General features: G+C 43.1%; 1 protein-coding gene across 1 annotated transcript in view; it reads right to left on the bottom strand.

The window, feature by feature from the left end:
* Slc5a1 (solute carrier family 5 member 1) overlaps positions 1–13,442 on the bottom strand; it is a 66,858-nt gene extending 53,416 nt beyond the window's left edge. Inside the window, exons 1-2 of the mRNA XM_048343370.1 lie at positions 13,112–13,442; positions 4,233–4,304 (exon numbers count right to left, since the gene is read on the bottom strand). Coding sequence (XP_048199327.1) covers positions 4,233–4,304; positions 13,112–13,240 — 201 coding nt within the window. The 5' untranslated portion in view covers positions 13,241–13,442. The remainder of the gene's footprint in view (positions 1–4,232; positions 4,305–13,111) is intronic.
* Between the last annotated feature and the right edge of the window lie 1,504 nt (positions 13,443–14,946).

Genomic DNA, 14,946 nt, shown 5'->3' with positions numbered 1-14,946 from the left:
GGGCCCTACCAGAACTTCCTTCCTTCCTTCCTTCCTTCCTTCCCATAAATACCCTGGAACTCTCTTCTGGAACTTTCTGTCTACTCCCCCTACATTGGAAACAATGACACCTGTATGATGATGACACCTGTAATCCTAGCCACTCGGGAGGCTGAGATCTGAGGATCAAGATTCTAAGCCAGCCCAGGCAGATGAATCAAAGATATTCTTATCTCCAATTAACCAGAAAAAATCTGGACTAAAGGCATGACTTAAGTGGTAGAGCAACAACTGCGAAAAATAGCAATAAATAAATACAAAAAAGCCAAGCAAGTGTGAGGCCCCAAGTTCAACAAATATATTTGATTGAGTCTAAGACACTCATCACCATGAAGACATATATCACATGAAGAAATTTAAAAAAAATAACATTGCTACTTATGCTATAGACTGCCATTGCTTGGTTCTAAAAAATACTAAAGTGAGCTCTGGTGGCTCACATCTGTCGTCTTAGCTATTCAAGAGTCTAAAGACCTAAAGATTGAGATTCAGTATTAGGCCAGGCAGAAAAGTCTGTGAGACTCCAGTTAACCAAAAAAACAAAAACAAAAAACAAAAACTGGAAGTGGTGGTATGGCACAAGTGGTAGAGAGCATCTATCTTTATCAGAAATAGCCAGACAAAAGTGCTGAAGAACTGAGTTCAATCTCCAAGGGACAGCACAAAAAAAAGAAGTGAAATATTAACATAACTTCTGTGTATATATACTGATTCATTCATACTACTGTAAATCATTGTTTTATTTTAAAATGTAGAGAGTGTATCACTGGAATTGATGATTTTGCAGTGGTATAAACAGATCACTCATGTAAGCTGTGTTAATTAGTTTACATGATCCATAGATTGGCAGTTAAATCTACACAGCTCAATGGTCATGGTCTCAGATACCCACCACTCGTTTCCATTACTGGAGGCTGCCAAGAGCTGTCTACCAGAAAGAGTTGCAGTGGGAAAGTTGCCTTGGCAACTTAAGGGAAATGCTCCCCTCTCATTTCTTAGCAGTCCATTTGCTAGCCACTAACCAGTCACTGTATACCTACCTTATCTCCTGTGGTTCTAAGACCTGACCAAGCCTTAGAAACCATTTATGTAATGACACAAGCTACCTCTGGCAGAAGCATTGTATGTCACCTTCAATAAGAAAGCAATAACTTCTACACAAAAGAAGAATGGTGTTTCTATTGGTGAGAATAATCCAATCCTGAGCTGTGCGTAAGGAAAACAAAACCCATGGGAAAGCCCACATAAACCACTGAGCCCCACCTGCTCAGGGAAAGTTAATCTCTCTCATCAACCAACCCTCAGTGGCAAGCCAAACTCAGGCACTAACCAGAAGGAAGATATCACTGCTGGCCATGATGTAATGTGTTGCCAGGCACCAGTGGCTCACATCTGTAATCCTAGCTACTCAGGAGGCTGAGATCTGAGGATTGCCATTCAAAGCCAGCCCAAACAGGAAAGTCCATGAGACTCTTATCTCCAATTAACCACCACAAAACCAGAAGTGGTGCTATGGCTCAAGTGGTAGAGCTCAGAGACAGAGTCCAGGCCCAGAGTTCAAACCCCATGACCGATAAAATAATAATAATAATAATTAATAATCATCATTTAAATCCTAAAAACTATAATTAAATGGCAAGTTCCTGTTCCATTCTAATTCATCAAATTTCCCACCCATATAAAGGCCCTATGCAATAGAATGTGCTACAATAAAGAAATGGTCAAGATCATCACTGCCCAGTATCTAAAATCTGCAGTGCTACCTTGAAATGTGGCTATGTGCTCAGGGAAGTCAATTTTATTTTTTATTTTCCATCATTTCAACTTCATTTTAAATAGCCTGTGGAACCAGTGGTTCTTTATCAGACTGAAAGCTCTGGATGCCCCCAGTCTTGCCTTGAACTTTGAGATCAAAGATGGATCTTCAATATCTGCTTTTAGGAAAGTAACGAAGTCTAGAGCATGACACAAAACCAGAAGGAAGCCTCTCTTCACATGCCTGGACCCATCAAAGGGTAAAGGAGACCTCCATGAGGGACTTACCACCAAAATCAGCATCCACCCAGTATTCCTAGCTAACAAGAATAAAAGACAAGGCCTGGGCACAGGGGCTCACACCTGGAATCCTAGTTCCTCAGGAAGCTGAGATGTGAGGATCGCAGTTCAAAGCCAGCTGGGTAGAAATGTCTGTGAGACTCTTATCCCCATTTGAACTGGGAGTAGAGCTGTAGCTCAAGTGGTAAAGGATTAGCCTTGAGCACAAAAGCTCAAGAACATTGCCCAGGCCCTGACTTCAAGCCCCAGGACTAGCACACACAAATAGTAAAACATGAATGAGCCAGATACTAACAGCTCATCTCTGTAATCCTAGATACTTGGGATTCTGAGATCAAGATCGTGGTTTGAAGCAATTTCAGATGAATCTGAGTTTCCTCTTCTATGTCTATGAAATGGGATCAAGCTTAGTGCTGGTGACTTATGCTTGTAATCCCAGCAACTCTGGCGGCAAAAATCAGGCAACTAATGGTTTGAGGCTAGCTCAGGAAAACAACACAAGACCCTATCTGGGAAAAAAAAGAAGGCTGAAAGAATGGCTTAAGTGGTTGAGTGCCTGCCTAGTAAGTACAAGGCCCTGAGTTTTCTTCTTACAAACAAACAAAAGGCATCTTCAATTCTTGGAACACTCTTTTTTTTTTTTTTTTTTTTTTTGGCCAGTCCTGGGGCTTGGACTCAGGGACTGAGCACTGTCCCTGGCTTCTTCTTGCTCAAGGCTAGCACTCTGCCACTTGAGCCACAGCGCCCCTTCCGGCCATTTTCTGTATATGTGGTGCTGGGGAATCGAACCCAGGGCCTCATGTATACGAGGCAAGCACTCTTGCCACTAGGCCATATCCCCAGCCCCTTGGAACACTCTTAAAAGGTAAAATTCAATCTTTTTTTTTTAACCAGGCCTTGAACTCAGGACCTGTGCTCTTGTTCAGCTTGCTTCACTCACAATTGGTACTCTACCATCTGAGTCATGCTTCCAGCTGACTTTTTGCGGGCTAATTAGAAACAAAGTCACTCTGAATTGTCTGCCCTGGCTGGCTTCAAACTTTGATCCTCAGCTCTTAGCCTCCTAACTAGCTAGGATTACAGGTGTGAACCACCAGTGTCTGGCTCAATCCCATGTTGTAGATAGAGAAATGGGAACCCAGATTCATGCAAAAGTGTTCTTTTTGTTTCTCCAAACTGCCTATCTTGCAAACTGTGCCTTTATTTCTCCCTTCAATGATTTTAAACCTTATTTATCAACAGGTTATCACAAGAAATTAAGGATGTGGGTGGGGGGAGAAAATGAGGGAAGAGGTAACACTTTGAAAAGAAATATGCTCAATATCTGACTTATATAATGGTAACCCTTCTGTATATCACCTTTACAATAAATTTATTTTTTAAAGATATTATTTAGAGGAACCTAACTAGTTATCCCTAGCAACTGTTCTACCGAGAACAGCTGAAATTTCTAATACAAGCATCTACTGCTATAAATTGCCATCATGGTGACATTTTTAATTTGTGTATATGTTCATGTTTGTTCAGCTCAGTAAATTTCTTCAGTTCCCTTTAAGAACTTTTCTCTCTGAGTCATGGATTATTACCAAGTATATTTTTCATTTTCTAAGAGTTTAGAGATTTTAAAATGCTATATCTTAGTTATTTTTAATTGTTTTATTCATTTTTAAATAAAATGTCTTTAGTTGCATGTAAGAAATTATGCCAAGTAAAATAGATTAAATAGGGGCTGGGGGTGTGGCTTAGTGATGGAGTGCTTGCCTGGCATGCATGAAGCCCTCGATTCGATTCCTCAGCACCACATACACAGAAAAATCCAGAAGTGGTGCTGTGGGTCAAGTGGTAGAGTGCTAGCCTTGAGCAAAAGAAGCTCAGGGACAGTGCTCAAGCCCCAGGAATGGCAAAAAAAAAAAAGATTACATAAAATGAAGCAAAAAAAGAAATGCTTTACCTCAAGAAGGGCATATTTAAAGTATTAAAAGAAATTAAGGATCCACTGGAGACTTGCTAAGCAGAGGACCCATTATCAAGTATCCAGGTGAGAAGAAAGACTCACCATCACCCAACACCAGGAAGAAAATGAGTCCCTAACAGAAGTCTCATAGTTAAACAAACATCTCAAAAACAAACAAACTTACCGGCCACCAAACCATACTGCGCCCTGCCAAGAAGAAACCTCCAACAGTTCCTCGGTTAGTGGAAAACATAGCCTGGGGAAGAAAGAATCAAAATTTTAATAGAAAACCAGAAGAGTGACCTTGTCTGGCAAAAGGCCACACCTCCCTATACACTGGTACTTTCTGTAACCCACTCTCTTCTGAAACATTTGCACAGCCCTCATTTTTCTGGAGACTCAACAACAGTCAGCTCCAAGAGGCAGGGGCCTACAAGGAAACTGAGATTCAGAAGTCTTGAACAGTTTGTCGGACAGCTAGCACTGTTCTTGGGTTACTGTGGAGCTTCAAGCCAGTTGGTCACTCTACCAAATGTGTTTATTAATGTGTCAGACAAGGGGAAATGAAACTTTATGTGCCATTCTTACAACTATATCAAGGTACCTAATGAAATACCATGCTTTTAAAAAGTACTAGATGGGGGGCTGGGGATATAGCCTAGTGGCAAGAGTGCCTGCCTCGGATACACGAGGCCCTAGGTTCGATTCCCCAGCACCACATATACAGAAAACGGCCAGAAGCGGCGCTGTGGCTCAAGTGGCGGAGTGCTAGCCTTGAGCGGGAAGAAGCCAGGGACAGTGCTCAGGCCCGGAGTCCAAGGCCCAGGACTGGCCAAAAAAAAAAAAAAAAAAGTACTAGATGGGGCTGGATGTGGTGGTACATGCCTGTAATCCCAGCTGTTGAAAGGCAGAGTCAGGAGGTTTGAGAATTGAAAACCAATCCCAGGTAATATGAGCAAAAGCCTAGCTGAAAGGCAAAAGAAAAAGCAGAAGGGCTGGTAGCATGGCTCAAGTGGTTGAGCATTTGCCTACCATGGATGAGGCCCTCGGTTCAATATCCTGTACCATCCCCTCAAAAAAAAAAAAACTATATGATATATAAATTGTATCTCAACAAAGCTAATAACAAAAACATGACAAATGGCCATGTGCTATTATTTTTTTCTTACACCTGTGATCCTAGCTGCTCAGGAGGCTGAGATCTGAGGATCAAGGTTCAAATCCAGTCCAGGAAGGAAAGTCCATGAGACTCTTGTCTCCAATTTACCACCAGAAAACCAGAAGTGGTGCTGTGGCTCAAGTGCTAGAGTACTAGCCTTGAGCTGAAGAGCTCAGGTACAAAGCCTCACAACAGACAAAAAAAAAGTGAAAAATGCCATAAGAATGCAAAGGGTGGGTATAAATATTACATAGAGGGCCAGACATTCAAACCCAATTCAAAGCTTTTACCCTGAGAGTATAGTAGGAATGCAGGAATCCTTACTCTGTGATGATTGTAACTACTGTAAGAGTGTTGGCAGAATGTCAGCCGCTGGTGCTAGCTGTCACACAAGAATGGAGGCGAGGCAGAGAAGTGACACTGCAGCTCAGGCTTTTTTCACAGGCCACAGAGAGCCACTGAAAATTTGGAAGAAGAAAAAAAAATGGCATGTATCATCAATACATGATGACCAAAATTTCTCATGGTGCCAATGGAATTGTCACCCATCAGCCTGTAGTTTATTGCTGATACAAGTCATACTCAAGCCCAGGCCCAGTGCTCCAGCACAAAATGGGGACCATGTCTCTGCCTTAGGTCTCTTGCCCTCTTCCCCTTCCTCTCTCTTGGTCACTAGCTACTCTTTAGCAATGACTACACTTGTTATTAGCAGGCATTCAAGAAGGTTCTTGAAAAATCACTGACTGGTAATTTGCATCTATCAGTGGTGTTTGTATCTTCCAAAGGGACAACAGAAGCTAAAGAACATCACTGATCCAAAGGAATTCACTTCTGATGGTGGCATTTCAGGCAGTAACAAACTCTTTTCATTCAGCAAACATGTCTGCAACAGGTCTGGTAACAGATCTGGTAGAGTTCAGAGCGTAAAGCCCTATTGGCCATAGTCCTTCATAAAGCAGGACCTTTCTGCATACAATCAATCAACAGATTGTGCTGGGTACCCCTGCATCCCAGAAAGTAGCAGGAAGGGCATGTCTGAGGACTCTCTGAATGCTTGGCAGGGTTGTCACTTCCTCAGGACATACGCCGAAAGCTCCGTAGTAGTTTTCCTGGGAATAGCAAGATGATCAAAATATCTAAGAAGAAATATCCAGAGAAGGTAGCTAGAGAGGAAACAGAAATAAACTGTAAGAACTCAGCTTCCAGAAGTTGGCAGGGAAAAGGTCATTCTAAAGTCCAAGAAGGTTGATTAATACCAGTCATGGTTGGAAAGACAGAAAAAGTGGGCTTGGGACCCATATGAAAATATTTCTCACCTGGTTTCAGTAATGTAAAACTTGGAGAAAGATGGGAAAGCAGAGTTTAGATGGTGGAGCTGGAATAATTCAGGGAAAAAAATTAAACCCAGGTGCTGGTGGATCATGTCTATAATCCTAGCTACTTAGGAGGCTAAGATCTGAGGATCAAGGTTTGAAGCCAGCTCCATCAGGCAAGTCCATGAGACTCTTCTCTCCAATTAACCACCAGAAAACTGGAAGTGGAGCTGTGGCTCAGAAATGGTAGACTGCTAGCCTTAAGAAGAAATGTTCAAGGACAGAACCCAGGCCCTGAGTTCAAACCCCATGACTGACCCAAAAAAAAGTCTTAGGGATGGGCAAAAAGTAAGGAGGTGGAAGTATTCTGTAAAATGATCATCTTATCATCTCTACATGTCCAGATCATCCCTACCCTCAAATCCCATCTTCCTTGTGAATGTTTACCTGAACTCTCCCAGGGAAATCTCCCCTGTGTCCTCCAAACACAAAAATCTCCCTCCTCTGAACACCCAGAGAACTCCATTTCTACCTTCAAAGCCCTTACTTTATTGTTGCTGTTGTTTTACTTTGTGTTACCATATTACACATTTTTAATCTCTGATAATACCCAGTCAGTGTGCCTGGAAAGGTATTGTCTTATGATGAAGAATGATACAAAGGAAATTCCAAAGTTCCAGATCCCCCTCGGCAAATCATGACAAGATCATGATGTGATCCACCCTAGTGCTGGGTGAGGAGGGACCTAAAATGGCAAGGACTAAGGGCTTCCTGAGCTCTTCTTTTGCAAAACTACTGACTCATGTGTTTTGGGTTTTTCTTTCTTTTTTCTTTTCTTAATGAAATGATAACATCATGGAGCTAAACGGAGTTTAAAACCTATGTTTAAATCAAGAACAGGTTAAAAAGGAGATATTGGGCCTGGAGAAGACTCTGGTATGACCATTGTCTTCCAATTCATGAAGTGGGAGAGCAAGGCGCCGGTGGCTCACACCTGTAATACTAGCTGCTCAGGAGGCTGAGATCTGAGGATCACCATTCAAAGCCAGCCTGGGTAGGAAGGTCTGTGAGACTCTTATCTCCAGTGAGTCACAGAAAAAGCCAGAAGCGGTGCTGTTGCAGCTCAAGTGGTAAAATGCTAGCCTTGAGCAAAAGAAGCTTAGGGATAATGCCATGCCCAGAGTTCAAGGCCCAGGACTGACATAAATGCATATATAAACAAACAAATAAATAAAATAGAGGTCAAGTCTGAGTTGGGTGCTAGGAAGGACTTCCTGTCAGTCACTGTTGCCTCAAGATGAGAATTTATTGTGCCACTGGAGAAAATTTCTGCTAGATATACTCGTGTGAAGTCTGTTTATAACTTACTGAAATAACTTTGTCAGATGGTTCACAAGAGAGATGTTTGATTTAGGGAATGTGGAAGGGAGAAGAGAGTAACAGAGAAAGAGTTGAGCCTGGCCAAGGTTCATTGTTTGCATGTATAAACATACCGAAATGAAATTCCCTGTACAAGTAAGTAATACTGAGCTTAAAAATGTAAAAATAAATAAAGGTGACATGTGTAAGTCACTTTACATGTGTAAGGCAACATGTGTAAGGATGAAGACAGAATAAAACTTCAGGCCCCTATCATTATGAGAACACGTAAGGAAAGAAGGAATTTAACATAACTTAGAGATAGTCACTTGAATACAGGGGTAGAAAGAACAAAAAAAGAAGATTTTCCCAAAAAAAAAAGATAGTCTCTTTAAGGAAGGTGAAGAGTATCCCAATAAAAAATAAATAAAGAGCATCTTCTTTGGCCTCCTAAGGCTTGGATTTGAATCCCAGCTCTGATACTGATTCATCTGATTGCCTTTTGGTCACCATCTCTGATCCTAATGTTCACTTTCAAAGGAAAAGGTTGAAGTTCTCCAGAAACAATTCCAGAACAGGCATTGAATGTTCATATTGATTCTACAGCCATTACAATTCAGGCATCAACAATACAACTGTGTATGCGTTCATCTGAGCCACAAGTAAAAGGACCTTGTGGAAAATACTTCAGGTTTTGTGGGATTCACATAATCTCTGCTACATGTTCTCTATTCATTTTGTTTTTTCCTATTTTTAATAACTTTAAAGGTGTTTTTTAAAAAAAGATTTTTCTAAGGCTGTGGGACATCCAAAAACAAGCTGTGTCCGACTTGGACCATGGAAATCGTTTTTAACAACTCCTGCCATAAGGAAATTGCAAGAGAGCTTAACGAAATCTCTCAGCACGAATAAGCTCAGGCTGGGTGCTGATGGCTCATGCCTGTAACCCTGACTACTCTGGAGGTTGAGATCTAAGAATCCCTATTCCAAGCCAGCCCTGGCAGGAAAGTCTGTGATACTCTTATTTCCCATTAACCACCAAAAAACCAGACGTGGAGTTGTGATAGAGTGATAGAGCACTGGCCTTGAGCAAAAAAAAAAAAAAAAAGCTCAAGAACAAAGCCCAGGCCCTGAGTTCAAGCCAGGACCAGACAAGAAGAAGGAGAAGGAAGAGAACAGGAGCAAGAGGAAGGCAGGAGGAAGAAGAAGAAGAAGAAGAAGAAGAAGAAGAAGAAGAAGAAGAAGAAGAAGAAGAAGAAGAAGAAGAAGAAGAAGAAGAAGAAGAAGAAGAAGAAGAAGAAGAAGAAGAAGAAGAAGAAGAAGAAGAAGAAGAAGAAGAAGAAGAAGAAGAAGAAGAAGAAGAAGAAGAAGAAGAAGAAGGAGAAGAAGAAGAAGAGGAGGAGGAGGAGGAGGAGGAGGAGGAGGAGGAGGAGTAGGAGGAGGAGGAGGAGGAGGAGGAGGAGGAGGAGAGGGAGGAGAAGGAAGGAAGAGGAAGAAGAATAGAAGGAGACAGAGATGGAGAAGAAGCACACACCTGTAGCCCTAGCTACTCAGGAGAAGTAGAGCTATAGCTCAAGTGATAGAGCAACAGCTTTGAGTAAAAAAGTCAAGTGAGAACACAAGACCCTGGGTCCAAGCCCTAGTACTGTCACTCTCCCCACCCCCCCCCTTAAAAAGGCAAAAAAGAAGACTGTTACTGGGCACTGGTGGCTCATGCCTATTATCCTAGCTACTCAGGAGGCTGAGATCTGAGGATCGTGGTTCAAAGCTAACTCAGGAAGAAAAATCCCCATGAGACTCTTATCTCCAATTAACCACTTAAAAACTGGAAGTGGAGTTGTGGCTCAAAATAGTACAGTGTTAGCCTTGAGCAAAAGAGCTCAGGGACAGTCCTAGGCCCTAAGTTCAAGCCCTACAACCAACCTACCTACCTACATACATACATACATACATACATACATACATACATGAGGATTGTTGATTAGAAGAAATCCAGCATTTAAATAATCAGGGTCCAGAAACACTGACTAATGGAGAAAGATTAAATGTAGACAAATACTAGCAGCTTGTTAAGGAGCGTTTAACAAGACAAGTGGTACCAATTTACAGATATTTCAAAAGTGCAAACATAGTAAAAAAAAAAAAAAAAAAGTAAGCACCAGCAGGATTGAACAAAAATGAGATTGGTTAAGAGGAGTAAGACTATCCGTGGTTGTCTGGAAAATGGGTTAGCAAATGATGGCTCCATATCTTGACTCCAGGACATACAAACTGGAATGAGTAAGGGAAGAAGCAACATGGCAGAGAGCCCGGTGCTATTAAAAACCAGGGATTAGCCAGGCACCAGTTGCTCATGCCTATAATTCTAGCTACTCAGGAGGCTGAGATCTAAGAATCACAGTTCAAAGCCAGCCCAGGTAGGAAAGTCCATGAGACTCTAATGAACCACCAGAAAACTGGAAGTGGTGCTGTAGCTCAAAGTGGTAGAGGATTAGCCTTGAGTTGAAGAGCTCAAGGACAGCATCCAGGCCCCAAATTCAAGCCACATAACTGACAAAAAATAAATCCAGAAAAATAGGGGTCAAAATCCCTGGGCTCCAAGACCAAGACATCTATTGCAAAATCTAAGGCAATTCCTAGGCACTGGGGGTTTTAACTTCTTCATCTGTTAAATAGAGATTCATTCCTGTCTTCCCTGTCAGTGGTGTTGTTTGAAGATGCTGACTGCTGACTGCTTTTGCCCATTTTACTTAAAATGACAACAATTATTCAGCCTCTAGATCATGCCCTGGAAGGTAAATGACAATTATTCTTTGTTCTGTATTTTTGTGTCAGTACTGGAACTTGAACTCAGGGCCTCACATTTTGATTTTTTTCCTCAAGGCCAGCAATCTACCACTTTAACCACACTTTTACTGTTTAATTAACTGGAGATAAGCATTTCATGAACTTTTTTCTCTCTAAGCTGGCTTTGAACTGTGATCCTCAAATCTAAGCCTCCTAAGTAACTAAGATTGCAGACAGACATGAGTCACCAGGGCCTGGCAATAGTGGTTCTGGGTTGTTGTTGGTTGGTTGGTTGGTTGGTTTGTACATTAGAGTTCACAAAAGGTTTTTTAATCCATCTCTAAAAATTCTCATAATATCCTTGGCAGGTCCTAAGAATACAGACTTAACTTATCTGAGCAAAAAAACTCAAGGACAGCGAGTGCTTAGCTCACACTTGGCTAAACTGAGGCTACAGATAGTGACTCTACATCATTTGGCTTAAACTATGTGAAAGCCATTATTAAATGTAATTCCTCTTGCCAAGCCCTGATGGCTCACTCACATAATCCTAGCTATTCAAGAGGCTGAGATCTGAGGATCAAGGTTCAAAGCCAGCCCAGGCAGGAAAGTTTGTGAGACTTATCTCCCATGCACCACCAAAAAGCTAGAAGTGGTTCAAGTGGCAGAGCACTAGCCTTGAGCACAAAAGCTCAGAAACAGTGTCCAGACCTTGAGTTCAAGGCCACACACACACACACACACACACAGAGCAAATAGTCTTGTTCCTAGATAGACATTTTCCACCATGCCAAGAAAGCTGGGAAAAGGCTGGGAATATGGCCTAGTGGTAGAGTGCTTGCCTCACATACATGAAGCCCTGGGTTCGATTCCTCAGTACCACATATATAGAAAAAGCCAGAAGTGGTACTGTTGCTCAAGTGGTAGAGTCTAGCCTTGAGCAAAAAGAAGCCAGTGCTTAGACCCTGAGTTGGTGAGTTGGACTGGAAAAAAGAAAGAAAGAAAGAAAGAAAGAAAGAAAGAAAGAAAGAAAGAAAGAAAGAAAGAAAGAAAGAAGAGAAAGAAAGAAAGAAAGAAAGAAAGAAAGAAAGAGAGAAAGAGAGAGAGAAAGAAAGAAAGAGAGAAAGAAAGAAAGAAAGAAAGAAAGAGAGAAAGAAAGAAAGAAAGAAAGAAGAAGAAAGAAAGAAAGAAAGAAAGAAAGAAAGAAAGAAAGAAAGAAAGAAAGAAAGCTGGGAATATTGATAGAGTCCAAGGAATACTTCCACATTTCCACATCGTTTTATCCTTGAAAATAAGTTCCATGGCAGTGGATGGGTTAAAGTCCTCCCTTCTCTCCTCTAAGCGAGAGTCCAATGCTGGCCATCCCAGCAACCTGTCTGCCTGCTGCTCTCCCCTCCATGACAACCTCTGGAATATTCACATCTGTCTTCTAGTGGTTGGGTGTGCCACTATCTGTCATTAATGAGCGTTCCAAGTCCCTGGACTGAGAACAAGTTTCTCAGGTTTGGTATGTCCCAAGTCCCAAGGGAGACACAGGCACTTTGCTCTCTCTCTCTCTCTCTCTCTCTCTCTCCCTCTCCCTCTTTCCTCCTAATTTCCCCCACCCCAACACCTGGCCACTTTCAAGGCTTCCTTCTCCTACTTCTCCTAGTACTCCACCCAGTTTCCCCATCTTTAACTTAACCCCAGGCCCTGGGACATCCCCCATCCAACACCAAGTCGCTGAGGCCTTGATCAGCATTCTCCATAGCTGGCTGAGGCTGGGACTTTTTAGCTCTACAGCTGCTTCTCTCCCAAAGGAAACTGGGTTTCTATGAGGGTCCCCAAGGAGACCCTCCCTTCACCTGAAATCTGCCCCCCTTCTTCTCTGTCCCCTTCTATGCAATCTTCTGCCTGCCAGTCTGCTCCCCAGTTCTCCACATCCCCTGGGGCCTTCCTGGCAGGCTCCCCTCAGCACCCTTAAATCTTCCGTTCACCTTTGCTTGCCCCCCTCCAAAAATAAGAACACTTTGGCCAGGCGCTGGTGGCTCACACCTGTAATCTTAGCTACACTGGAGGCTGAGATATCTGGGGATGGCAGTTCAAAGCCAGCCTGGGCCGCAAAGTCCTTAAGGTTCTTACCTTAAGGACCAATGAACTCAAAGTGGTAAAGCTCTAGGCTTGAGGAAAAAAAAAAAAAAACCCAAGGACGGAGAGTGCCCCAGGCCCTAAGTTCAAGCCCCACTACCAACAATAATAAAATTAATAACAATAATAGTGCTTCCTTCACCCCATACCCTTAGCCCCCTCTCAGCTTTCCCAAGGCATTTCCATGAGGACTCTGTGAGAACCCATCAATGCCTTTCAGCTAAGCCAGGCTACAGCTTCTCCCAGCTGCCCCCTCCCCTCATCCCACCATAGGGTGGGGGGGTACCCTCACCCCGCGTCCCAGGGCCCCCTACATACCCACAGTCCGACGGCCATCACTACCACGAAGTAGATGACAATCACGGAGATGTCAGCGGCATTGCGGATGCGCTCATGAGTGGGGATAGGTGCAGGGGTGGCCGTGGGGCTCCAGGTGCTGCTGTCCATGGCGGAGATGGTGGTGACAGGTCCCTCCCCGTCTGCCCCGTCCAGCAAGTTCCTTATTCAGCCTCCCTGTTATAATGATCAGCCGCCACTCCCCCACCCCCACCGGGAGGACCCCAGACAACAGGTGGGAGCTGTGGGCTGTGCTGCAGCTTCTGCTCCTGGAGCAGAATGAGGAGCTGGGCAGAGCTGCAGGCGGGAGGTGAGAGGTGGCAGGGGCTGGGCAGGTAAAGGCTGTGCCAGCCAGCAGGGAGGGGCCTGCCAGGGGGTGGTGCCGGCCAGGCACAAAGGCCCCGCAGTGCTCCTGTAAACCCTGTCAAAGGCTCCCACCTGAGGGGCCCAGATAGCTGTCAGCCACCTCTCATCTGCCTCTGGTCTAAGTCCCAGGATCTCTAAACGGAGTGCAGGCTTCTCCTGAGAAATCGGTCCAAGTTCTTGATCTCTGATGCAGAAACAAAATTCAGTACGATCTTGATCTCTTTTCTTTTCTGGATTTGGAGATTTCTTTTTAATTTAAATGTTACTGTTAAGGTGATATAAGAAGGGTTACAGTTCCATGAATCAGGTAATGAGTACTTTTCTTTTTGAACAGTGTTACCCCTCTCTCACTTTCTCCCACTTTTTTCACCTCTGATCTCCTTCCCTCCCCCCTCAAGTTGTAAAGTTCATTTCCAACACAGTGTCTAGTGAGTTTCACTGTTGAATTGGTTCACCCTTTGTCCCACCATTTCTGTGATTCCCCTTCCCTTCCCCAAGTCAGATAAACTAATAAACAAGACAAAGGGTACAGATATCAAAAACAGTGACAACAGGGAATAAACCAAAGGGGGGGGGGGGGAGAGAAGGAAAAAAATAACTGCAAACAATGCAATTTTTTAAAAAACACTCTTGTTTCCATTTCTTGGAGTTCATTTCAATAACCATCATTTTATATGGTCCTACACACATAGCTATTGAGCCATTGTGATCCCCTCCTAGAATATCCTCCTTTGTTCTCACTGTGCGAACGCTTAGAGTGCTGTTTAATTAATCATGTCTAAGTGTAATTATTTGTCTTTTACTATCCATTGGATTAACTTGTAGATTTATGGACATATTCTAGTTATTTCAAATAAGGGAAACCATGCAGCCTATGTTTCTTTGGGTCTAGCTTACTTGGCCTAATAGAAGTCTTTTTCATTTCCTAATGAATGGGGCAGTGTCATTCTTTCTAATGGAAGCATAGAATTCCATTACATATCTGTGCCACATTTTCTTGATCCAGTCACCCACTGAGGGGCATATGGGCTGATTCTGTATCTTTTTGTTTATTGTCAAGATGATGTACAGAGGGGTTATAGTTACATACTTAAGGTAGTGAATACATATACATTTCTTGTCATACTTGTTACCCCTTCCTCATTTTTCCCTCCTTCCCTCTCCCCAATCTACCACCCCCTTGCTTTCTTCATTTAAAAAAAAATCTTCGGGCTGGGGATATAGCCTAGTGGCAAGAGTGCCTGCCTCGGATACACGAGGCCCTAGGTTCGATTCCCCAGCACCACATATACAGAAAACGGCCAGAAGCAGCGCTGTGGCTCAAGTGGCAGAGTGCTAGCCTTGAGCGGGAAGAAGCCAGGGACAGTGCTCAGGCCCTGAGTCCAAGGCCCAGGACTGGCCAAAAAAAAAAAATCTTCCCCTTGATGAACATTGTCAATCTAGTCTACAAT

This window comes from Perognathus longimembris, chromosome 3 (assembly GCF_023159225.1).
Source record: "Perognathus longimembris pacificus isolate PPM17 chromosome 3, ASM2315922v1, whole genome shotgun sequence".
In the NCBI taxonomy this organism is placed as follows: domain Eukaryota; kingdom Metazoa; phylum Chordata; class Mammalia; order Rodentia; family Heteromyidae; genus Perognathus; species Perognathus longimembris.
Note: the sequence above shows the minus strand (reverse complement) of the source record. Positions and strands in the feature narration are given on the sequence as shown.